Genomic DNA, 24855 nt, shown 5'->3' with positions numbered 1-24855 from the left:
ACAGAGTTTCAGTACAAAGAGGGTCAGTTTTATATTTTTTTTGAGACTTATCCAACAAAGAATATTAGACACAAGTGTTGAAATATGAAAGTCTTTTTTTGTTTGTTTGTTTTTGCTAATGAGCTTTTCTTATCTTTGTCATTAAAAAAATCCTGAAAGCCATATGTGCTTTCTCACACGTGTTGTTCCTCCAATTAATTTACATCTGTCTTCAGACAGTGTAGGATGGGCAGCTAAAGGCAACGTTGACCCTTTGTACTCTCTGTAGTTCAGTATGTGCACAAGGAAGCTGTAGCAGAGTATTGTGTAAGACCATGTCCAGTCAATAACAATGGACCTTTTCATTTAGGACAACAGCAAAAATAATAAATAAATAAAAGCCAAGCAAAAGCATTCCACACATTATATCTTGCTACCTACACTGACACAAAGCTTAGTCAGCAAAGAAACTTGCAAAAGAGAGAAATTCAGTGTGGTGGCTCTGAAGTGACAGCTATTGAATGGAGGTCATTCAGATCAATATGTTATGGCAGCAAATTTATCTCCTGCCAAGTAAGGAACAAATCTCTGACTTTTTTGAAAGGTATAAATTGGGCACTTAGCCAACATAACACAATTAAGAAGAATGGCATTGCGCTGACCTAATGGCTGCCATAACAGTTTAAGTGGTAAAAAAGATTAGATAACAGTATGTGTTGGAAGCTCTTTGGAGGATTTTTGGCTCAGTGCAGTTGTATTAAACCATGCATGGTTTCTAGGCTGTTCTCTTAGTTATTTGGAGATAGCAACTACTTGGGCACAGTGGCTGTGTTATGCAAGTGGTTCACGGAGAGCTAATAAGCATGAACAAGAAACACAAAATCATGAATATTTTTTATGGTGAGGTTTGTGCATGGACTCCTGGTTGAAATCAGCTGAAGAAGGAGCTAGGCTTCTTTACCTTCTAGATAACAGATATTTTTTAACTTTCTAAAGCAAACGATCAAGTACTGTGTAAGCACAGAATCCTATCAGTTCCGTCAATGACCAATATTTGCTATGAGTTGTCAGTCAATTAATCATGTAACAAAGGTAAAATCTGTGATTTTAGTTGAATACTAAGGAATCTCTCACGCTATCTTAGTCATACAAAGGATGGATTGGTTGTTCTTTGGGAACAGTTCTTATTCAGAAGGAAACAATCCATTATGAATTTTTCAGGTGGAAAATTTGTTCTTTACTAATTCAGCTGCAGGCATCTCATCTCAAGTAGACAACAGTGCAGCTGGCTCACCCAGGGTGTAACATCTTGAAGTTTTCCTCAAGTTACTTTTCTTTTCTTTTTTTTTTTTCCTCAAGCCTTGATCCCTGCAATGGACTGGAGAGCCAAACAGAGATGGCAGCTCTTAGAGACTCCAAGCCAGGACAGCGTCCCACAAACTTGGAAACTGAGGTCCTTCCTCTGTCTAGGGATTTCAGTGCTCTTACTTACATGTAGAGGTTCTGAATCACACAGAAATTCTGGGCTCATCCAGGTTTCTGGTATCTCCAAGTTCCCAGCCCAGCTGAGGATTTGCAGTAAGGAGCTGGGCAACCCTCTAATCCATAGGTGGAGCTGGAGCCCTCAGAGCTCCTTGATTCTGTGTCCAGATCGAGGAGTTTCAGGGCAGCCACCCCACACCTGGAAAGTGCCCAGTTTGCCCTCACCTCCCAAGACATGCCCAAGAACAAAGACTGCTGCAGTCCTTGGGAAATATAAAACTGAAATATTTGTATTTTCTATGATTCTTCACTGAGTTACACTGCTTTTCCTTTCTCTTGATTATTGGAACCAAGATGCAGACAATGCAAATTTCATATGCAGTTTCTAAAAGACCAAGGTGTAGTAACTAGTAGCAGTTTCAAAAGTGGAAAAAAAAAAAAAAAAGGACCAGATTTCAGCCTTTCCAGTGAAAAAGAAAGAAATTCTACCCATAACAAATGCCTCCACTTCTTGACTTGTACTAATTCAGAAGGTTTAGTATTTGTATCATGTCACAGACATTATACTCTCTAGATCATGGAAATGTGCTCTGAACTTTTCTATCATTTACTCAGTTGCATCGGTCTTTTTTTTTTTTTTTTTTTTTGGGCAGCTCTTGGCTCAGATCAGAAAGCCACCGAAAGCAATACAACATGGGCTGCTAGTTATCATCATTTAAATGAAGTAGCACCTTACTGAACACATTTTTTAGCTTAATGATTCACAACAGTAAATTTACTGCTATAAATATGTTGGTTTTCAGGATGAAAATCAACAGTTTCTTAAAATTGGGAAAGCATATCTTGAGGTTTATCATAGCCGAACAGTTCATAGAAACTGAATTGATAAGGACTGATTATGCATAACATTTCAAAATGGTATTACAAAGAAAACATATGAGGTCTGATACAGCTTTTATTATTGCCATTTCTACCTCTGCTGTGACTTTCTCTGGAACTACCTTTCATATTCTCTCTGCACAGTTTACGTGTCTGAAAAAAAAAAAGAAAAAAAAAAAGTGCTTGTTGCATATGTTTACATCATGTTAAATTCATTTTTTTGCTTCATTTTTTTGCTTCAGTTTTATGATTTTCATTAATGTTTACCCTCTGATGTCTTTTAACCTAAAATGTCATCCCTATAAAAAGATTTTCAGACTCAATTTCAATTGCTTTGTGAGTCTATGAGGTCATTTATGATTTTTAATGGGAACCAAATACCGAGTTGTATATACTAAATACTTTGATTAACATTGTTGATGAGAAGCTGCAATAGCTCTTTCTACCTCTGTCAGTGAGAACTGTGCTGCAGTACTCACTACCTTTGAAATTAATACCTTCAGAAGGGAAAAATACAGCTTTTCCTTTGTGGCACTTTACTAAGGCCTGTTAGGTTCATGCAGGTGTGCGCCTATAATTACTATCCTTTGTAATTATAAATCAATATAGGGGGGAAACTGTTCTCTGAATGCATGTTAAGCTATTTTCATCCACCTATACCACCTCTGCTTTAAAAAAGCATTTGAGTTTTCCATGTAGGATCGCTCAAGGGCTTGTTCCCCTTTAAGGTATCATCCTGATTGCACAAGCAAGTATGTCCAAACAGCCTGTTAATGAAGCCACATGACTTAAAGGGCTTAAGTAGTAAAAAATTTATAGCACTAAGATTAGAAAGGAATTTCCAGGACAGTCTAGTTTTATTTTATTTTCATTCCCCGTAATAGCAATTTGGATTCTCAAGACAAAGCCTTACAGAGACAATGAAAGTTCAGGAATTATTGTTGTAGCAAATTTATCATTAAGAAACTAAAAGTCTAAGAACAGAACCTGCAAAATACTTATTACCTCCTTTGAGGTGCTACAAATCCTATTGATTTCTCCAGTGATAGCCAAAACCACTTATCAGCTTTCAGGCACAGGTGAAAAACAGACAGTAGAAAAGCACCTGGGTGGTGGTGCACCATGAAAATAAAAAGAAGTTGCTAGATCCCACTAAGAAAAAATAAAATAAAAATTAAAATTAAAAAAAAAAAATACAGACTCATAATTTTGGTGCCTTCAGATTGAAGATATACACAGAAAGAGCCAGGCTAAGCACTATAAGGAATAAAATAATGATTGGCAAAGTATATAAAAAGCAGCAATAAAAATCAACTACTAAAAGAAAAAGTCCAAAAAAGCAGTGCTATTTGAAACAACAGGACATCTTTTTTTGTGTGCTGAAAATGATGAAGGCTCTGTAAGGAGGCACTCATTGATGCAATATAAAATGCACATACTGGGAGTTAATTACATGACTGGGGTTTCTCAACCAGGATGTGTGTCTGAAAGCAAAGTTTCCAGCTAGGAGAAAATGTATATGGTGGTGACTACTCTCACTGCACAGACTCCCTACAGTCAGCTCTTGGTCACCCACCACAGAGATAACTTGGGGGAAATTCCTCACAGGTGTCTGCAGGTGAAGTACAGGAGGAGGAGGCAAGAACATAATGACTGATATTGCACTATGTAACCTGGATTAACCATGGGCAAACTATTATAAAGCTAAAAAGCAGAATTCATGGTTTTCAAAAGTGACTAATGATTGGGGGGGCATAGCCTTTGGGGAAGGACGGTCATGAGATAACCCACCACAAGCAATACAGCTCCAAGGAGCCAACCTCTCTCATGTCCCACGCATGGCAGTGCAAGCTGTGGGACCAAAGTCATTTTGCACTCCTCAGAACCTTGTCACCTGCTCTCATGGCATCCTCACTCACTTCGGTCATAGCTTCACCCACAATCGCCAATTCCAGCACAACCAAAAGCCCATGCTTCCCATCTATTGATTTTGCCATGGAAAGTGTTGGAAGAACTTATTCTCCTTTTTTTTTTTTTTCAGGGTGGGCAGGAAGCTGGAAATCTAATAAAGCTTCTAGTGGAAAGTGCCTGATGTAGTTTAAAAAATATATATATTCTTTAACAGGAAATTGAAAATCCTCAGATGTTCTGTGCTTTTCTTTGAAAATTCAGGCCACCTAGTTTTGCTTTGTTGTTGTTGTTGTTGTTGTTTTGTTTAGAAAAAAGGTTGATTTGCGGGGGCTGAAATTTGGAGAAAGGTGACTGTATTTTTACTGACATTTTTATGGTTTTATAATGACTGTTCCAGTTAAATCCTTTCAGCAGTCTTATCATAGTCAAACAGTGCAATAAAAGTTTTGTAGGGATGGGTTATCAGCCTCAAGAGTATGCTGTTTCATGCCATATGAACTCTAAAATGCATAACTGTGCTGTATAGTTAAATGGTGAACAATGGTTTGAGGCACTTGCCTTAGACTTCTTTTATGCTTGCACTTCATTTGGTCCTAGCTCTCCAATCAAATATTAAAACTTTAAATTATACACAAAACTTTCTCGCTACTCTAAATGCAATGTATCATACAGCAAAATGCTGCTGCTGGAAAGGTTCTCCGATTTTACACCTGAATGCTCATGTCTTTTGTTATTGTCACACTGGCTGCCACTTAGTACCACATATAAGTTGGCGTTTTCTTCAGAGTGCACGCCCAGTGGTAAGCAATACTGCTTGGTATCTGCATGGTTTTCACATGCTGAGAAGGGTTATAAAGTCTACATCTTCCTCGCGAGGGGGAGTGGAGGGGCAGGGGACCTATTCTCTGTAAACACCAGTGATAGGACCCGCGGGCACAGTGTGAAGCTGAGGCAGGGGAAGTTTAGGCTGGACATCAGGAAGAGGTTCTTCACCGAGAGGGTGGTTGCACACTGGAACAGGCTCCCCAGGGAAGTAGTCACTGCACCAACCCTGTCTGAATTTAAGAAGAGATTGGACTGTGCACTTAGTCACATGGTCTAAACTTTTGGGTAGACCTGTGCGGTGCCAGGAGTTGGACTTGATGATCCTTATGGGTCCCTTCCAACTCAGGATATTCTATGATTCTATGATTAGCTGTATTTTTAAATACAAATTTGTAAGCAAGAGGTAATGTATTTTTATTTTGTGGGAGTGGTAGAATCGCAGGGGCAAAGGCTGTGGAAAGTGAAAAATCTGGCACACTGTGGATTGCCATAAAGTCCTCAAGCAGATCCCCTCACTAATGGCATTTCTAAAATGCCACTGGTCTTTGTTGCCTACTCACATCTGTGGAGTTGGTGGCTTTTTCCTTTTCAAAAAAAAATTGAGAAACTACTTAATAATAAGCACATATTAAAACAGTATTAAGTTGATAAATGACTCACACAAGCATCAGCTAATCAGTTAAGACTGAACACATAGCCTAATAGTGCTGATTTGTATTCAGAAATTAAGATATAGGTACCAAATTTTCTTTCATCTGCACTTCAGGTGTATAGTCAGGTCATTTACTTCAGAGAAATACTGGTATGTACACAAGGTGAATTGGCATTATTGCATTCACACAAAATTTTGCAGATATGAGATGGTCAGAGGAAAATTGTTTTAAGCTGTAGTCTTCAGATAACACTATATAAGGCTGTACAGGATGTTAACTCATCTGCACCAGTGAACACATAAACACGCACCCTTAGCTTCCTGACTTTTCAGTTCCTACCACACTTCAACATTGTCTGAACATTTTTATTTCATTGTTCCTCAGAATTCACATATCCTCCAGGATGCTAGTTCTGCCATTCATTTTTCATCACAGACACTTTCCATCTTTCATGGAACTTTAATGTTTGAGGGGAAAGGTCTAAGCATTAGATGTTAATTCATTAGGCTTTCAAAAGCCACGTTTGAACCTTTGCATGGCAGACTTTGTCTTTCATTTGTCCCTGAAGAAAATGTGCACTTCATGCTGTTTTTAGAAAGGAATATTTCCAAGCAAACAAAAATGTTTTACAAAACAAAGTCTGATCATGTGTGTCCTGAGAGTAATTGAATTTTAGTGCCATTTGTACATACATAATTTGGGATTAAAGCTGTATGTATTTATATCATGACTGTTCATGAATTTCAAATTCCTGGGCAATGAAACTAGAAGCAAACAGCAACTTGGTGTACTGCAAACACAACCTTTCTTCCTTCAGTGAAGCGAAAGGGGAAAATGGCAAGAGAATTATTAGGTTGGATAATTACAGGAGAAAAAGCAGCGTTTGCTTGATTTGTTGTTTGAGAGTTGGCATAGTCTGAAGCTGTTGAAGTCTATTTAAAATGCAATGAGCTTTTGTACCTTGGAGTATGCCAAGAGTCAAACTGGTCCAATATTTTCTGATAGAACATCTCTCCACTGGGAAAGGTTTATGCTTTGCAAGTGTAACTTTTTATGGAAACATCTTGCTTTCAGCAATTCTCCTGATGCAGGGTGGAACATTGAGCATGACTGGGCTGGGCAGTTTCTTATCGGCCCCCGTGTTGGCTCCCCGGCAGCCTGCCAAGGTGCTGGCGAAACTCTTCGAGATGGGCTTCCAAGGGCTGACAACTTCTGGCCTGCCAGACTCCCAAACCTTAATTCCTGCTCAGCACTCGTACCGGCCAGAACTTGCTGGAGACAGTTTAGTCTTGCTAATCAGGGGAGAAATAGTCTCTTTTCAAAATCTCTGTAGTATGGTTTAACCCCAGCTGTTCTGTGTTTGTGGTCCTGCTGACGGCAGGGCCCAGCTCTGCAGAATAACATAAAATTGGCATTTCCAAACTGGCCCTGCAGCCCCCGCCTCATCTCTGCTTCTCGCAACGTTGATCTCCAGCTTCATTCAGATGTGTGTTGCAAAACATTTAAACACTGCCTTCAAGATTATTCATTTAGACAGCTCCATGTCCTGAAAAATTACAGAGTATGCCCCATCTCCCCCAGACTGTGAGACTGGCTCATGAGAAGTTAAAACCAGGGGTGGGTGGGGTGGGGCTCTGTTTGTTTAGTTTGCTTCTTGGTGTTTTGGCCACATAGGTTCACTTCTCTCCATTTTCCTCTGCCACTGCAGGGGTCTTTGTAAACATCCCACAATGAATGGGTCAGAAGCCAAGCCCCATTCAGATGCTAAGCAATACTCACGCATGTAATAAAAATAAAAATGAAACACAAAAACAAAACACCTCTCCAGTCCAAAGTGATTTCCAATACACAATAAGACACAATTGATGAAAGTAACCACTTTGAGACATAGGGAGGGATAAGAAAATGCCAACTCAGTTTTATTGGATATAATAATTAGCAGAATACCAGCTACTTGGCTGTTGACACATAAAACAATGAATATATATATACATATATTTATGAAATAGGCTTCCTGAGCCATATTAGGACAGTGTTTTGAAAGTATTTAGCCAGTTAAAGATGCAAAACCCCCACGAGTCAGACAATTAGCATGTTTTTGGGAAGTCCATGAGGTACACCTAGCCGCATCTTAGCTTGAACTGTTTTAGAAGTCTGCCCTCTAGTTGCCTATAAGAGTTACTGGTCACAATGCATTATTTATGTAACCGTTTTAACTGTGATTAACCCCTCACTAACGACTTCATCTTCTCTACCTAAAATAAAATAAAATAAAATAAAATAAAATAAAAATTAAATTTATGAAATTAAATGATATACTAAAAATAAAAAATACCACCAGCAATACATGGTGTAAAGCACCTAGATTCAGCATTAACCCTTTGGGCAATGTTTTGCACTAGAATCATAGCGTAGCACTGGTAAAAGCACAACTTCATTTGCAAACACATGTTTTGAAGAACAGCCTTTATTAATGACATAGCAAGCACAAGCACAGAAACAACTGTCAGAAAAGAGCCTTTTGCATTTTAGCACTTCTGACTGCTGAAGGAGCAGCAGGGCATGCCTCTCATGTACATTATTACTGAGGAGGGGGCGAAATAGCATTAACTTGTACAAATCCCCTTCCTAGAAGGACAGAGAGAGATGGCAAGAAATGCCCAGCTGCCTGTGTCGGTAAGCACAGAAAGGTCTCTGGCAGTTAAAAATCACCATAACAAAACAGCAGCAATAAAAAGGAGCCCTGGAGTCAGTGCAGTGCCCAGCGGGACTGTCACAGAGCACTCCCGCTGTCCTCTGGCCTGCAGCCTCGGCCTGCCTGCCCAGCCAGGCCGCAGCAACAGATAGGGCTACAATGGGGTTGTTTCTGCTGGTGGATTGCTTTGTTTCAGAGGCAGACATTAAGGTAGCAAGCACTCTGCCAAGATCTGGGTTTATTTTAAAGGGATTTCACCAGCACTCGGACAGTTGAAACACGGCAAGGCACAACACACTGCACCATGCTGCTCACCAGCTAAAAGAGAACATGTGCCCAGCAATGGCAGGGCCAGACCTGTTGGGTGAAGCTCTTCCAGTGGCCCTTCCTGAGGTGCCAGGGCAGAGTGGCTTTCCTCAACTGGGAGGGTGATGTGGAGCCATGTGGCTCGCCCTGTCAGCGGGGCTGTGCTGTGGGGCTGAGGATGGGGAATGTAGGGGTGTCAGGGCTGGGGCAAGGCAAGCGCCACCACTCATGAAGTAATACCCATCACTGAGCTCTCTCAGCTTGATTTTGTTGCTGTTAATGCAAGAGCAGCAAGTTGTTTGATCTTGGAGACACCGAGAAGGGGCTTCTCTCCAAGAAATGAAATAGAAATCTCAGCCTTCTCTATCTCTGAACAGCAATATCCAATTTATTCATCATGAATTCTGCCTCTTCTGCCACCTTACCCAGGCTGTAATGCAGATAGCCCACATTTGACTATCTGTGCTACTTATAGTTACTAAAAATGCTGCTTTCTCCTGGTCATATGGCTTCTTCTCAACAGAATTCATAATGTGTCAGTGTCATTCTATATAAATATAGTGCACATCTGATATGTCTACAGATAATATCACAGCACGACTGAACTATGATTAATCATGGTACTATTCATCCACCTGTTTTACTTCAATATAATTCTAGCATGTGCAATAAAAAGGGGGCTGAGACAATGGTCCTATCCCTGCAAATATAGTTACAGAAGAAATGGAAGTTGGGTATGGTATTATCAAATATCAAATCAGGACTGGGAGGTTTCTGTGCACTTTGCATATACTATTTTTTTTAAAATGCTTAGCACTTAGTATGAAGCAAAACACAATTAAAAAGTAGAGCAAACAGAAGGAAAAGGATGTGTGATAAGAAAGTGATTGCTAGCTGCCAAAAAACAGCAAACACTCTCTCTAACCCACATTCTCTGCACCCTCTTCTGAGTATGTAACACTCTTGTTCTGAATTTTGTGGCCCCCTTGCCGTAGGGAAGAGAAAGGTCTGAACAGGTTTGTGAACTTTGACAGCCATCTTAGACATAACTCACAGGACTTCTTCAGAGATGGATAAGCATGAAGGCATGACATCACACTCATGATGCTAATTTAATTTCACATATAACTGACTGTATTACAAAACTGTGTATTCTGACACCTGGTCTATGCAATATATGCTTAATTTCTTGCATTATCTTGTTTCTTTAAAGCTACTGCAGGTCATGTGGTAATTATTTCTTCTTTGGAAAGCTTATAGTTAATATTTTATACATACAGATACACTACATATGAAGCTCTTTCATGTCAGTAAACTATATATATGCATGTTGTGTTTATAGTTTTTCATCATTTATTACAGCTTCCAATATTACATGTTTTCTTGAAAATATTACATTTTGGAAAATTGGAAATATTTGAAATATTACATGTAGGAAATTGGAAATGCTGGAAATTGGAAATATTGGAAATATTACGTTTTCTTTTGTTTTCTACTCCAAAACATAAATGAAGGCATTGCAGCATGTTTTCTGTACAAGACTGTATTGTCAATATGCTTCTTGATTTTGCAGTCTATGACAGGCAAGCATTTAGAAATGAGGTATTAGGATTTATTGGAAGATATATAGTAAAACTAAACTTTTCTATGACATCCTGTTTCACAACACAAAATTAGTTTTTGACTAAACAAACTGAAAAAAAAATAATATATGTTTTCCACAGGAAAATAAAAGGAAAAGATGAGAGGAATGAGCTGCTATTAAAAACAGGCTTCTAAGACTGATTAACTTCTGATTTTGAATTTTTACCAATATGATCCACAGTTTCTGTGGAAAAGATTTATTTTGCTCAATTAGCTCTACAGACAGGCTTTTCTCAGGATTTACATAAAACAGTTCCTTTTGGAGCATTCATGCAGCTGTATCAGTATGTGTCCTGGATCGGATTGCAGAAAGACACAGAGGCGCATTCACTCTTAACAATGAACAATATGCAATTCGCACATACAAATTTGGAGTGGGATTTTGAGAAGTACACACTTAAGTGATTTCAGAGCATAGCTCCCACTGAGTGGCAATGGGATTGTGCTCTTCAATAATGGGAGCCAGAACCCTAGTGATTTAGCTGCCTGTGGTGCAACAGGGACCTAGGTGCTTACCTTCATAACTGTGGTCTAACTATACCATAATCTCAAAATGTGCTCAAACTTGTCTACAGATACCTAATTTTTCATAAACCTGCTCAGCTGTGTACCAGGGAGACATGTAACACTGAGCAGCACCCAGGAGCATGGTGGGTTTCCACAGAGACCTTCCTCTTCAGCACCTACCCTGTTGAATCAGGCTTTGTACAAAATGCAGCAGCAGCCACCCTAGCTTCTTTTAAAGCACAGCTTGATGAAACTATTGCTACATGAATTAGCCTTAAGACAAGGCATACAGCAGTCCACATGCTAAGGCACAGGGAAGCAGGTGTCCCTACTGACAACTGAACTCCTTGTTAAGCTGCCGTCAGGCTCACAGTCTACAGATTAATTTTAATTCATTTCTGCACAGCAGTCTTGCTTTAGTTCAAAGCCTAGAAAAGGCTCCCCCTGCCAAGGTAGTCTCCAGTCTCCACGGAGGCAAGAGATGTGGGGTTTAATCCTTTTGAGTAGAAGAAGGAGTTGAACTGCTTTATTCCTGCATCCTGGGTGCATGTGATAATCGCTGAGCCAACGCAGAACGGGGGGGCTACCAGCACATTCCTTCTCTTGCTGTGCTTTCAAATTGCTCTTCTGTTTGTTTTAAAGAAAGTACTCAGGTGCAAATCTGGAGGAGATGGTTCATACTCCAACCCAGTGTGAAGGTTAATGGCTCCTGGCTCAACTCAGGATGTTGCTGAAACCCCAGAGAAGACAATATGATTGTTTTCAATTATTTTTCTATTAGCTGTATCTAAACAACTCTCCCCTAAAGCCTCAAGATGCTGATTGCAGAAGTGGCTCAAGAATTCTTAACAGTGTATGCAGCAACATCTCCTTGAGATGGCAGGAGAGTAGGCTTCTGCAGGGCAGGTTTCCGAGTGGACCTATGTGAACAGAGACACCAGGGGCTCTGGGTGAGAACTGGGGACTCTATCCTGTAACCTCGTATGTCTCCTTACGGCCAGTTGCCTCTTAGGAGAGACCAGGACTTGTCCCTGAGCAACGCAAGTGCACCTGGCAGCTGAAGATAATGCCGGCCTTCCCCCAGGCCTTGGGACACAGCAGTCAAGGCAGGAGTGGCCTGGTTCTGCCAGGTCAGTGCTGTAGGCTCTGGGACATCTACTCTCCACTCATATCTGCCCCACCACCTGTGTATGTATGGGGCATTTGCTCCCCATTAGCTCCCCTCTTTAATGGCGGAGGCAGCCAACCAGTAGGTGTTTAACGGAGGGCAGCATCCAGGCAGTTTTGTCCACTAGACCACCATGCAAAAGAACCACCTCCATGGCAAAGAGAGACCTGGGGACACAAAGAGCTTTTAGTGCCTCTCTGAGGCAAATAGGTCCACAGTAGTGTGGTACGTAGTTCTGCCGTCCTCCATGGCTACCAGAAACAGCTGCCTACATAGATCGCTGAAGGACAATGAAACTTCAGCTCGAGAATGAGGCCTTTAGCCTCAGGTCAGCCCAAGCTTCTCAGGGAGCCAGTCTTCAGTCACCTCTATGGCGTCTATTAAGGTAAGGCATTTAAGGAGTTGGAGCTAATTGGTCTACTTCTCATCCTGCCTTAGGGAAATAAATTTCTTTAATTTCAACCAAACTGCAAATGACTTCACACTCGGACATGTGATCATGTCACCCTGCAGCTCAGCAAGCTGAAAAGCAGCTGAGCAGTGCTGTTTGGCCAGGCTCAGCCTCTTATTCACTGCACACGTGAAGCTGAACATGTACGTCCTCACCGAGCTTTCATGCTCAACAGCGATTCAGGCGTTGTTTACTAGTGCGTTTAACTGCAGTAAGTTGGCAGGCAACTGATTTGCCCCTGAAATAATTGTTCAAACATCTAATAGGAAACCCAAGACATGCATTTAGCACAGAAGAAAAATAAGAAAAGAATATACAGAGCGGAAAGGATTACAAATCCTCATTGCCTAATGTCATTGCCTAATGTCATTGCCTAATCTGGTACTTTTTGAATGATGGGCTTAAACTTTAAAACAAATATGTGAGGTACACCCATCCAAATTAACTCTATATTCAGCAAAGTGAGTTGAAAAAAAACTGAAAATATGCTCCTTGTCTTCAAAGGGAGAGCCTTTCTTGTCTTAAGGACAAGAGAGGAAGATTACTTTTTTTTTTTTTTCCCCCAAATAAAAGCTTCTATTCAAACCCTGAAGAGACAGATCGATTCAACTATTTTCAGAAAAAAAAAATCAAGGAAATTTAGAAATACAGAAGTATAAGATCTGAGATCCTTAAGTAAATGCTCTGTACAACAGAGGACCTACTTTATCCCAGTATTTGACAGTCTTTTGGAAGGATACTGCACTCAAGAACAGCATGATTTGCAAACACAGAAACAAATAGAGGCTTGCTTTTCACTGTGTTCTCCCTATTTAAGCTCAAATGTTTAGTTTCAAGTCTTCAGCTTTGTATTATCTTCCATTTCAGCACACACTTTGTGTTGGTTTTGTCTCATACACAAAGGCTGTACCTTTCAGAGCCTTGAAATAACACCATCTAGCTACTGTCATCACGTACTTCCCTTAGAACAAGAGCAGTTTGGCTTGGGGGAAGCTTTTTGTTCTTTGATGTTTCCTCAGCAAAAGCAATTTTGCCATCTGCTTGTGTACGCCAGTACTACTGCTACACTGCTGTCAAAATCCACTCATACAGCATCTGACATGAGCCAGTTAGCCTGCTTCTCTCTGGGTTCATTTGCAAGCAAGCAAGGCTATTGCCCCGTACAGCTACTGCCCACTTCTTCCCTAGGTGCATTCACAGTTGCATTTGTATTTGCAATGTTCATGCCAAGATTACATTTCTGTATGGTGAAAGGCTCTGTAAGGCCATGCAGGAGGAACAGCAATTTCAAGACAAGGTTTGCTGTGAGGCAGCAAACAGGAACAAAGACCCAGCAGAATTAAAAGATGAAGGACTCGATTTATTTTTTTAACCAATTGAATAACTGCATTATTAAATTAAAAGCAATGCTATGACAACTCTACCAAACTGGGGGCGTGAGGTCTGAGCATCAAGTCTGAGGGTTTTATTCTGCTTTTACTGAATCCATGTCCGTATATGGAGCTCAGCCATTTGTGCAAGAAACAAGCACAGCCACACTAATTTAACCACTAAATGGAGAGACAAAATCCCAGAGTTTATACTCGTTCCCAAGTTTAAGCAAAGTTTAGTTCAGCTAAGTTTCATTTCAAGTAGCTACAAGCTGCAGCAAATAAAATGCGAGAAATAAAGTATGACTCACGGGAAATGTTTATTTATGTTGTGTAGTTTGTTCTCCTAGTGCATGGAAATACATTGTATTTGAGACTGCTGCAGCAGGTCAAGGGGGAATTAGGTGGTTAAAACCAGAGCAGATAGGGAGAGCAAAAAACAGATATCTACAGAATAATCTGCAGAATAATATTTCCTCAGTAGTGCTGCCCAATAGCCAACAGAGGTTGGAATTACTGTCACGGTGAGCTCTACCTATTGCTACCATTATATGATGCTATTTTTTCTCAGAAGGAATTTGCAACCGAGTGTGGAATTGAGATAGCCTTGACACTAAAAAGCTGTATTTTTTCAAAACAAGTCACACAAGGAATAATTGAGTGGCTGAAGCAGGCCTAATCCCAAGTATAGAAAAGGGTTTGTGACACTTGTAGATGGTCTGCTCCCAGACACAGATGACAAGGCTCATGCAACATCGAGCCAAAATCCTGAATGAGATGCCAAAAATTCCAAAGCACGGTGATGCAGTAATTTATGTGGTTCTTGAGCACAAGGCTGTGAAAACATAATTAGGTAGTCTCTTATAAAATGAAACGAATAAAAGCTATAAAACAAAATGATGAGGCACTAAATTTAGGGGAAGAAAATTCATTTGATTATCACATCAGAGCCATGATGTTTCAGATCATACTGTCAGCTTAATTTGCTACAATTTATGTAGGTCTGATAAAACCAGCTGAGCTGTTAATAATGTAGGAAGTTGCACTTCACGTATTCAAAAGCAGTTAGCCTTTTTACTCTGATGGAGGCACTTGAAAACCCTTGTGCCCAGTTTTAACCCATCAGGTTAGTGACTGGAATTGTTTGTTATTTTGGGTTCCGGATGACACCTGTCATCACAATGTCTGAGGGCTCCACACATACCGAAAGCTGGCAGAACGGTTTCTAGGTGCAGAGAAATAGCCTTCATCTCACTCTTTTGTAGTGTTTGGTACCATCTCTTTCCTGCTGTCCAAATGGTTTCTAACGCCCGTGGTTCCCAATTAGCTCTGCATGGTCTCCTGCGTGTTTGCCTCAGGGTAAGCTCCATGTAAGTCAGAGGGCATTCTCCAGATACTAGGGTCTGTTCACCAATAGCCCTAATCGAGGCTGAAGGCTGTAGGGATTTCTAAGATTTCCAAGTAGAATACATGCCAGTCATACTTATTTTTTAATGTTGTGATTAATTCATACTATCTCTTACTACATATAGCAGAGAGAAGCAAGAAAAAAGCCTACTGACTGTACCCCACCTTCACACTTCAGTCTCTCTATATCTGATAACTTCAGGAGGCTTCCGGCCTTTATAAGTTTCATTTTAGGAGTGTGGACACAGCAATAGTGTCCAACTCAGGAATTCACTGAAAAGTGTAGTTCTTACAAAATCTGTCAGGAGCAGCACTGATGGAAACGGGATTATCTACAAGGGAGTGTGACAACAGAAGTTCAAGGCTAACTGATCAACAGAGGGATCACACAAAAGCAGGTACTGACAGCAGAGACTCATTTAAAAAAAAATAATTTCAGCTTTCCAACCAAATACTTGGACCTTTCTCCCACCCTGAAGACTGATGGTTCTCATCTGAGAAAAGAGAAGAGATTTGTGAGACCAGATTGCCAGTGTGGGAAGTATTTTGTTACTTTAAGAGCATTAATGTGTCAAAGTGAGAGGCTCAATGAAGAAATTTCTTCTGTGTATTTGTTGAGGCCTGTTGACCTCTACATGTCTGCAAACTCTCTGAGTGAGCCCTGAATATGGCAATGGCAGAGTAGTAAATAACACAATCACGTTATAAAAATTAATAGAGGCTTCCTGTCACACTCGGGCTCCTGGGAAAAATGAGAGCACTTTGAGTTACTACTTTGTGCTTGTCTCTTCCAGTAATAAAAACACATGAAGACATAGCTTGGAAATGAAAGATATTTGTTTTGCATATTTTATGTTTTGAAAAAAAAATAGTATCCATTTTTCTAGCTTGCGTTGGAGTAAAATGTTTTCTGATTTTACGGGGTTTGTTTTGAAGTTATTAGTTAGTTTTCAAAACCACAGTATACAATCTTTTTCTGTGTAACTACTTCATAGGGAAGCATTTTCTGTTCATGGAAACAATCCCTGTTCTTTACTCACAAAAATCAGTCTCCAAATGCATATCTTTAAGCCCTGTTAGGCATTTAGAAAGCAGCCTGTCCAGCCCGTTTACCTGCTCAAGTCCACCATTGAACAAGTGAATGTGAAGGCAACCTCTCCTTGATCTCAAAAGGCCCAGGGAACAACATGCTGAGGCTTACTGCAGCATTTTAGCAGTGGTAGAGAAGAGACCTTCAGTTCATAATGGACATCTGCAGGCCATGTTAGAGACAATCAACTAAATCTTTACTTTAAAACCCAGAAATTCTGGGAAAATAAAACATGAGTAACATTTATTTTTTTTTCCCTCAAGGAAAAACATGATTCCAAAGGTCCTTCTTTTATCAACCTATATCCTGGGTATTCCAGTTTTCTCTTTTAACAGAAATTTCTAGCTCTTTTGTTTTAAAGTCTAGAAGTAGACTCAAAAAAAGACCTTGGAAACTTTGGCACATCAAAAGAACCTTAAATATGCTATTAAATAAACAAACAAACAAAACCCACAACAACAACAACAACAAAACTCAACTACTTAGTTTCTTAAGAAAATTTTGCAAACAGAAAGTTGCCTGGCAAAATTGATGACTGGCCATGAAATCCCCAAGCACTCCTAATCTGGAAATTCCACCACTGAAAAGAGCCTGGCTCTGTCCTCTTTGCACCCTCCCTTCAGGTGTTTATGGACATTGATGAGATCCCCTTCTGAGCCTCCTCTGACTTTGACATAGAGAGACTGGTAGCTTTTCCTGCAAACAAATTCTTTTTCTTCACCCTGTTGATCCCACCTGTGGTAAGGAAGGAGATCTGAACTCCTGATCTGAACTCCCCAACAACCTCTGGATGTAGAATTTCCATTTCTCACACAAGGTTTGGCTAATTGGGCTTAATCAAATAAACACAATTTCTTAAAATCATGGGGCTGTTCCAAGAGCTTACAGCACGTCAGAGGTCCTCTACTAGCGAGACACTGGATATGTTTGCTGGAGAAAACATCAGTAACTTTGCTTGTTACTGTACAGCAGCTTAACCATGTTCTTCTGGTCTACCTGAGCATAGAAATGAGATGCAATCATTTAAAAATGTATCAAAGCAGTGACATAAGGAGAGGTAGATGGCTACCATTCAAGTGAGATGCAGTTTAAAAGCAGTACATAGCACGAAACTGTTATTAACATCCACAGTACTCAGTGGGCAAAATTATAATGTGTATTTTTAGCCCAGGGTAATTGACAATTTTTGCAAATAATTAATAGTGACACCAAGGAACGTCTTTTAGTATGTATAAGAGCTCTATCCTCTAAGGGACTTCTGTTGTTTTCCCTTCCTCTCTCTCTTTCTTCTCCAAGCGATGCCAATTTCAGAGGTTGCTCTGCTGACAAGACTACTCTTTTTTTTGTGAGACGGGATTCCTGATACGCTGTAGAGGAGGTAATGCTGCAAGTCTAAGCTGACCTGGGGAGCTCTTACTAGCTGTTTGTTCTTATGCCCTCAAAATACAACTCCCATGCTGACAACAGAACTAACATTTGTTGAGCAGTTCTGCTCAGGAGACTTCCAGGTAAAGACCAGGGCTTACCTGCAAGTACTGGCTATTTCTCATACCGTGAACAGGACAGGCACCCTGTTAGTGGGCAACAGCCCAGGCATAGCTTAACAACCTCGTCTGACCAAATTCTGAGTACATTTGTAATTGGGATTGAAATGGGGGCTTTCTCCAAACATGTCCAGAAGACAATGCCAGAGTAAAGGATATAGAAAGAACCCAAATATTCTATAAGTTCCGGTACTAACTGGCTGCAATTAATGTAAACTATACTTAAGAGAAATGACAATTTTTGCTCAATCATTATTTTCATGTGCAATCACCATGCTAGTTATCACATAAGGTATCACAACAATCAGTAACAAATCACAGCCATAGCAGGCTCCTTTTGTCAAATTAAATGCTTCCTACAATGGCCTTCTCAATAGGACATATACTTAGCTGATTAGTGTGTGCTATTGTGTTGCTATTTTATTTTGTGTATGTTTCACTCTTACGCATGTAGAAATGTGGATGTACAAAGGGAGCAGCAAAAAAAATGTAGATAGAGAAAATGAAAATGAATCACAACTCATTTGTATACTAAAACTGACTCCATCAAACTCATCGTCTACAGTTCCATGGAAGAAAAAATTTTCATTACGACAAAGCAGAATATGCTAATGAGTTAATTATAGATGATAGACCAGCAGTAAGGGATGACTATAAGAATATCTTAACTGATAAGCACTTTATGACCTTCACTGGATCCAGCGTTATGACATTTTACTAATTATATCCCTCCCACAAACTGTTAGACTCACAACTATGATCTTAGTAAATCTCTCGATATTCCCTAATTTGGTGAAAGAGCAAAACCAAAAATATTTAACAGAAGTTACTCTAAACTACAAATTATGCAGGAGTAGATTTGTAAATAATGGACCAACATACTGTTATTCATTTTTTATTTTTGCTGATAGGTTTGCACTCTAAAACCAAGCAAGAAAACATGGATCAACATTTAAACAAAATTGGCCATGTTGACTTGCAATTTACTGAAACTATCCGTTGGCAAATGATAATACTAAAAGGAAGTGTTAAAAATAATTGCCGTAGTTATAAAACCTTTGATATTTTTGACATTTTTATGTATATTTTTGATACTCTTATGATATTTTATTATAGAATCACAGCATAATGGAAATTATCCAGAGAATTTGGAGTTATTCCATCAGTTTCAGTGGGTACCTACAGCATACCATGAGAAATATAAAAAATACCAACAAAGGGAAATCCCTCGACTGTGAATATCTAAAGATTTATTGTAGTGATGTGAGAGAGAATTCATTTCCAAACAATGAAATCCAAAGATTGCACTCATTTATCAGTATGCACTCTGCACAGACATATTCTGTTGACCAGTCAATGTACCATTCTTTAGAGAGCATCACATCTAGAGGATGGTCAGTAACCCCTTCTTGGACATGAAGCAACGTATCAGGCAGATGTGAGTATGGACTTGTTGCAAAAAAAGATAATCTTCACTGGCTTGGAATGGACAGTCATAAAACAACTCACTGACTACATCACATTTTATATAAGGCTGCAGGCCATGCCTAAAACAACGGAACTGATGAACATCCCCTATGGGAGACAGTCCTTAGATTTGGTACCTTTCCAGGCTGCTGTATCTGGCAAGTGATTGATTTACATTTCAATTTTATGTAGAATTTATGCATATGCTTAGTTCTGCAGTGCAACTAAAACTGAACTCCTAGTCTCCAGTGAGTACCGTGTCTGAAAATCTTCTGGAAATTAAGTTTTCAGATGTGATCTGTGACTGTACTATCCAAAATCTAGAAAGCAGTATTTCTCACATTAGCCAGATAAATAGGTAAATGGTGATCATATTTAGCATCATTGCAGGAATATTTGGAATCAGAAACACTGCACTGTTTATCTCCTGGGGGAGACACCTCCAATCAATCACACGCACTTACAACGAGTAATTACTTAATGGCCGAATGTGTGCAACCTCAGATCACCTCCTGCTCCCAGCTGGACAATGTTATTTCACACAACCATTCCCTCTTGCCACCCTCCTGTATTTCAGAGTCCCCTCACCCTTTCCTCCTTTTTGCCCTTTCCATGAATGATGTGATCAGCCATCCCATCTGTGTCAGCGTTGGGACCTGATAATCAAATAGAACATCACAAGAAGGACGGAGACAGAAATGACTTCATAATGACCTCACAGCTTTCACTTTCATTTTGCTGATCTTCCTGTAGAAATCTTTTCTTTACAGTGAATCTCTGCGTGTGCCCTAAATGTTTTTGTCAGACTCTCAGTAAGCTAATTATAAAATAACAATTTTAAACATTGAAAATAGCAATCACCTGAGACTAAATATGGGGTTAAATTTCTATCTAAATATCTCTTAAACAAAAAAATAAATTAAAAAAATCTTTAAAGCCTCACATTAAAAATTCATATTTCTCTGGGCACTGCTTTAGTGTGATGACTACAATGTTACATTTTACAAAATGTTAATCTTCCTTTTCCCAAGTTTCCTGAAGAGAAAGACTCTGTTGCTGCTTCAAAAATAACATGCACATTATGGCAGAGCTGGTTAAAAGTAAGAAAAAAATAAACATATTTTCCTTCTAAATGGCATATTTATGCTGCACATAAAAAATAAATTAATGTACAGTGTGTATTGGGACAATTCACTCAGATTATACGCCATTTCTTTCAAGATTCCTGGACCACAGCACTTCTGTGTTCACAGAATCCTTTTGCACTGCTTTTTATTTTCTCTTCTTTAATGTTTCTGTGCAGTAAATTCCAGATGATGTTCTTTTACTCAGCTTAGCTCCTCTGTCTCTCTTCATGATAAAAAGGACTTGTGTCAGGCACAACTGGCAATTCAGATGACTACTCTGTGACACAAATATTTTTCTTACTGTAGTTGTTTGTTTTTTTGTATTGAAACTTCTCTATACAGATGAAGTTTCATTATAACTGCATCTTTACTGACTCAGGCTTTTCAAAGAAAATAAAATGATAATTTCATGGATAGAAAACATTATTAATTATTTTATAGCTCAGAATGTAAAACAACAGAGGTTTATTGGCCTTGTTTGAAATCAGATTAAAATAATTCTGAAATCCGCGTTAACATGCAAGGCCGTGCGCTTGGGTCAGGGCAATCCCAAACATGATTACAGGCTGGATGACAAATGGATAGAGAGCAGCCCTGTGGAGTTGGGCTTGGGGGTTCTGGTGGACGAAAAGCTCAACATGAGCTGGCAAGGTATGCTTGGAGCCCAGAAAGCCAACTGTATCTTGGGTTGCATCAAAAGGGTAGCTAGTAGGTTGAGAGAGGCGATCCTCAAAGATATGTTGCACATCCTTGGGTGCCACAAGTGGCACTGGCTGCATTTGTGTGATCAAATGCATGGAGCCATTACTATGTTAGCTTTGAATTACAGAAATAAAATAATATCCAATCTCTAATGTTCTAAAGGAATTTTTAAAAATACTGACCTACTTGTCCCTCACTGTAATAAAATTATTTGCATTGTAATACATCTATTAGTAGTTAGTGTACAAAAATACAAGTCCTGTATTCAGCAGAACTGGACCTTGTGCTTGTGAAGCACAAAGATGGTATTTGTTAGCTGGCTTCAATATAATAGCCAAATACACTTTTTGTTACGTAGGTTAATGGGTGCCATGTGTCATCAGGTACAGTCTCCTGCATGCTCCTTTTTTGAAATAAAGAAGAATTCCAAGGATTATGAGACCTCTTCTACACATTATATTTTGTCTTTGAAAGGTGGAATGTGATTCCAGGTCCTTTTTAATTTTTGAAAAGACATCTTTTGACATAAAAATGTTTCTGGACCAGCCTGCTTTTCCTAGAGCCATGCAAAGAACCTCTCTTACTCACCTGCTTATTCCAACTACTGTTCAGCTCTGGGGACAAATTTCAGCTCACTCTTTACGTTCTGAATCTCTGATAAGTTGACAGCAGGACCTGGAAGTTTCTTAGCTCCTGGGAGATGCTTCTTTTCTTTCTCCTCCTCTGTAGCAGGAACACTCTGCACAAAAGGATATCAGTGACCTTGCTGCTGCAATAGAAAGTTCTTGAGCATGAGCATAGGTCAGTTATTTGAGAAACAGAAAAGGATGTTTTTATACTAAATTCAATCACAATGGAAACCTCTGAGGGAAGGGGGGCAGGAAGAGATGGATAATTCTGTTGGTTGTTGTCCTGAACGTCTAAACACTTTACAAAAAATATTTAGAAGGTGCTCGGTGCAGAGGAATATGGATCTTTTTGTAAATGGTTAAGAATTTACAGTGTTGGATTGTTAGCATAAAATTAACTGAGTGAGGTATTAAAGACAACTCCCAGATCTTTCATTTTTTAGAGAAAAAAAAGCTGAAGAACCATTTTTATTATCCAATTTCTTACAGTCTCATAGGTGCTGGCCAAATGGGGAGGAAAAACATCACGCATTTCCCCAGCTCTGGAGACCAGCTATGATAGTAGGTTATGGACCCCAGAAGCTCCATCCAAGCTCAGCTTGAGTTTATGTTTAATTTTTCTTAACCTCATTGGTAAGAACAGAAAAAAAATTGTCACTATATTTCAATTTAAGGTAGTCCCTAATGGCTATTTTGCTGACACTGTAAAAATAACAGCACTTAACACAACAACAGCACTTAACACAACAGTGAGCATCTCAGCTAATTTCATGATGGACCACAGCTTTTTACCCCTTGGTACCTCCTCTGATGTACTATTGCTCCTAGGTGAGGTAGAGCATATATTTTAGACTATTTCTGTTCTACACTAAGTGATATTTTGAAGGAGTAGCTTTCCAGGAGGGAGTTTAAGGTCTAGCCAGTCTGTTCTGTATTTTGTATAGCAAACATACAGGGGGAATCATGTAGGATTAGAGGTGAATAAATATTTTACTGCCAATAACTTCACAATGCAATTATTATTTATTTATTTTTAATTACTCTGTGAATGTCTTCTTGGGATGGGCTTTTTGTAGTTTGGAGTTAATTTAGTATTCAGATGTATTAGCCTGTGATCAGCCTGTTCCTAATATTTAACTTCATTTTTAAAATTTCCAAGTTATCTGTCAATTATTATTGGTCAGTAAAAACCCTTTTTCCTATTGACTAAAGGACTACATACTAATAAGGAAGCAGACTTTTACAATGTCAAGTAGCAAATAAACAAAGAATTTTAGAAAACTGACAGTTTCTTCTTATCCGATCTTTCAGAACTTTCAGAACTTTCTATACATCAACATATAAAAGAAAACTGCAGCAACAATTATGTTGCTTGGCTTATTAAATTTGTATTACCTTTTCCCACTTTTTAGCTAATATGATGTTAGTTAATATAAGCTAATATTAATTAACACCATTATACTATTGTTTCTGTTTTGATAATTTAAGATCCCAGTCAGTAGTCCTGCCCCAGCCACCACACGTACTGTCTATTATCTAGCTTCATGATCTGACATCTGGGAACGGTAGCAAAGCACAACAAGAGAATAATTAGACTGACACAAAAGGTGTTTGGAGGGATGCATAAAATTGTATCAGTAGTCAGAGGTGTCCTGAGCTTGTTTTGTTTCCATTTACAGTTTTCCTGGACAGCTTGCTAATCTAAAAAAACAAACAAAAAAAAACCAACCACCATTCTAAAAAGAACACAGTTCTTACTAGTAGATAGCAGACACCATGTTAAAAAGACTTTTTCAAGTCCTTTGCTATAGCATTCCTTCTTGTAGTACAAATAGTGTAAACTTTTACCATGTTTTGGAGATTTTGCACTCCATAAATCCATGTTAGTTTTCCATCCCAGTCTCAGGTGTGTGCTATTTATGACTGCATCTCTCCCTAGATCACTCGCTCTGTGAGCAAGGAACAGCTGAGATCAGACCTCGGCCTTCAGTTTTATTGAAGGAAGTCTGCAGATTGATTTAGATGTATGACATGAGTTAACAAATACATGCATGGAAATGCTCTGACTGAAGAAAAGTTATATTCTCAAATTCCCACCTCCCATTTCTTTTGCATGTTAACATGTCCTCTCCTCTGACCTTCAAAAATATGCAGTCCCCTGCGACCACACCAACCCACTGAGTAAGAGCCATATTTCCCTCATCTCTTTTGCCAGGGTTTTAAAATCCAAAGAAAAATGCTAAGGACTGTTAGCAAAAGCTGTATTTGTCTAAGGCTGCTTTAAGGACTCACAAGCTCTATTGCAAAGCTTAACAAAGTGGTAGCATTTTTATTCTATTCATATGAGAAGAGCTGTCTCTGTAGTCTCTGCTACCACTGGTTTGGTTGAATATTGACTATAAAACCAGGACCAAGAACTTTTATTCCATAATGTCTGTCTCATGTATAGCGCTCACATAATTGTAAAGCAAAGCAATATTCAATTACCCAACCAAATCTAATTATCAGCACTTGTCGTTTATTTTATTTCTCAAATACCACCAGAATTCACTCAGACAACATTAGTTGCTGCTTAATAACTTGCATTCCTTCACCAGTTTAATTACTGCAGAGAGAATGTGGTTTGATTTCTTTCAGGGGAACAGTATGTGTTTAAGGTCACTTTCTATGTTTTGTTTTGTTTTCTTTTAAATCTTCTTAAAAAGGAGCTAAATTGGGCTGCGTTTGTTTTCTTCAGAATAATTCTCTGTAAGCAGAGCACTATTTATATCAAATATGTTGAAATTCGGAAAACAAACCTGTCTGATTTAGACTGAAAAGGAAGAATTAGCTATTATGCAGCCAAAACTGTCACTGATAAGTGCCTGTACCAGGTTGGAAGGAGCTGCTGATTTGTCCAAAGCAAACCTGGCTGTTTCTAGTTGGGGGCTGCACCACCAGCACTGTCACTGTGTGCCTGGAGTGAAGTGGCTGGTTCCCTCCTTCCTGGCCCTCGGGGCTCTGCTCTGTGTGAGGGCAA

The 24855-nt window shown here is 39.3% G+C and overlaps 1 protein-coding gene across 1 annotated transcript in view; it reads right to left on the bottom strand.

The window, feature by feature from the left end:
* SMPX (small muscle protein X-linked) overlaps positions 1 to 24855 on the bottom strand; it is a 39971-nt gene that overhangs the window by 5927 nt on the left and 9189 nt on the right. The window contains exon 3 of the mRNA XM_050712301.1: positions 21796 to 21946. Within this exon, the coding sequence (XP_050568258.1) occupies positions 21809 to 21946 (138 nt within the window). The 3' untranslated portion in view covers positions 21796 to 21808. The remainder of the gene's footprint in view (positions 1 to 21795; positions 21947 to 24855) is intronic.

Source organism: Cygnus atratus, chromosome 1, assembly GCF_013377495.2.
Source record: "Cygnus atratus isolate AKBS03 ecotype Queensland, Australia chromosome 1, CAtr_DNAZoo_HiC_assembly, whole genome shotgun sequence".
NCBI lineage: Eukaryota > Metazoa > Chordata > Aves > Anseriformes > Anatidae > Cygnus > Cygnus atratus.
Note: the sequence above shows the minus strand (reverse complement) of the source record. Positions and strands in the feature narration are given on the sequence as shown.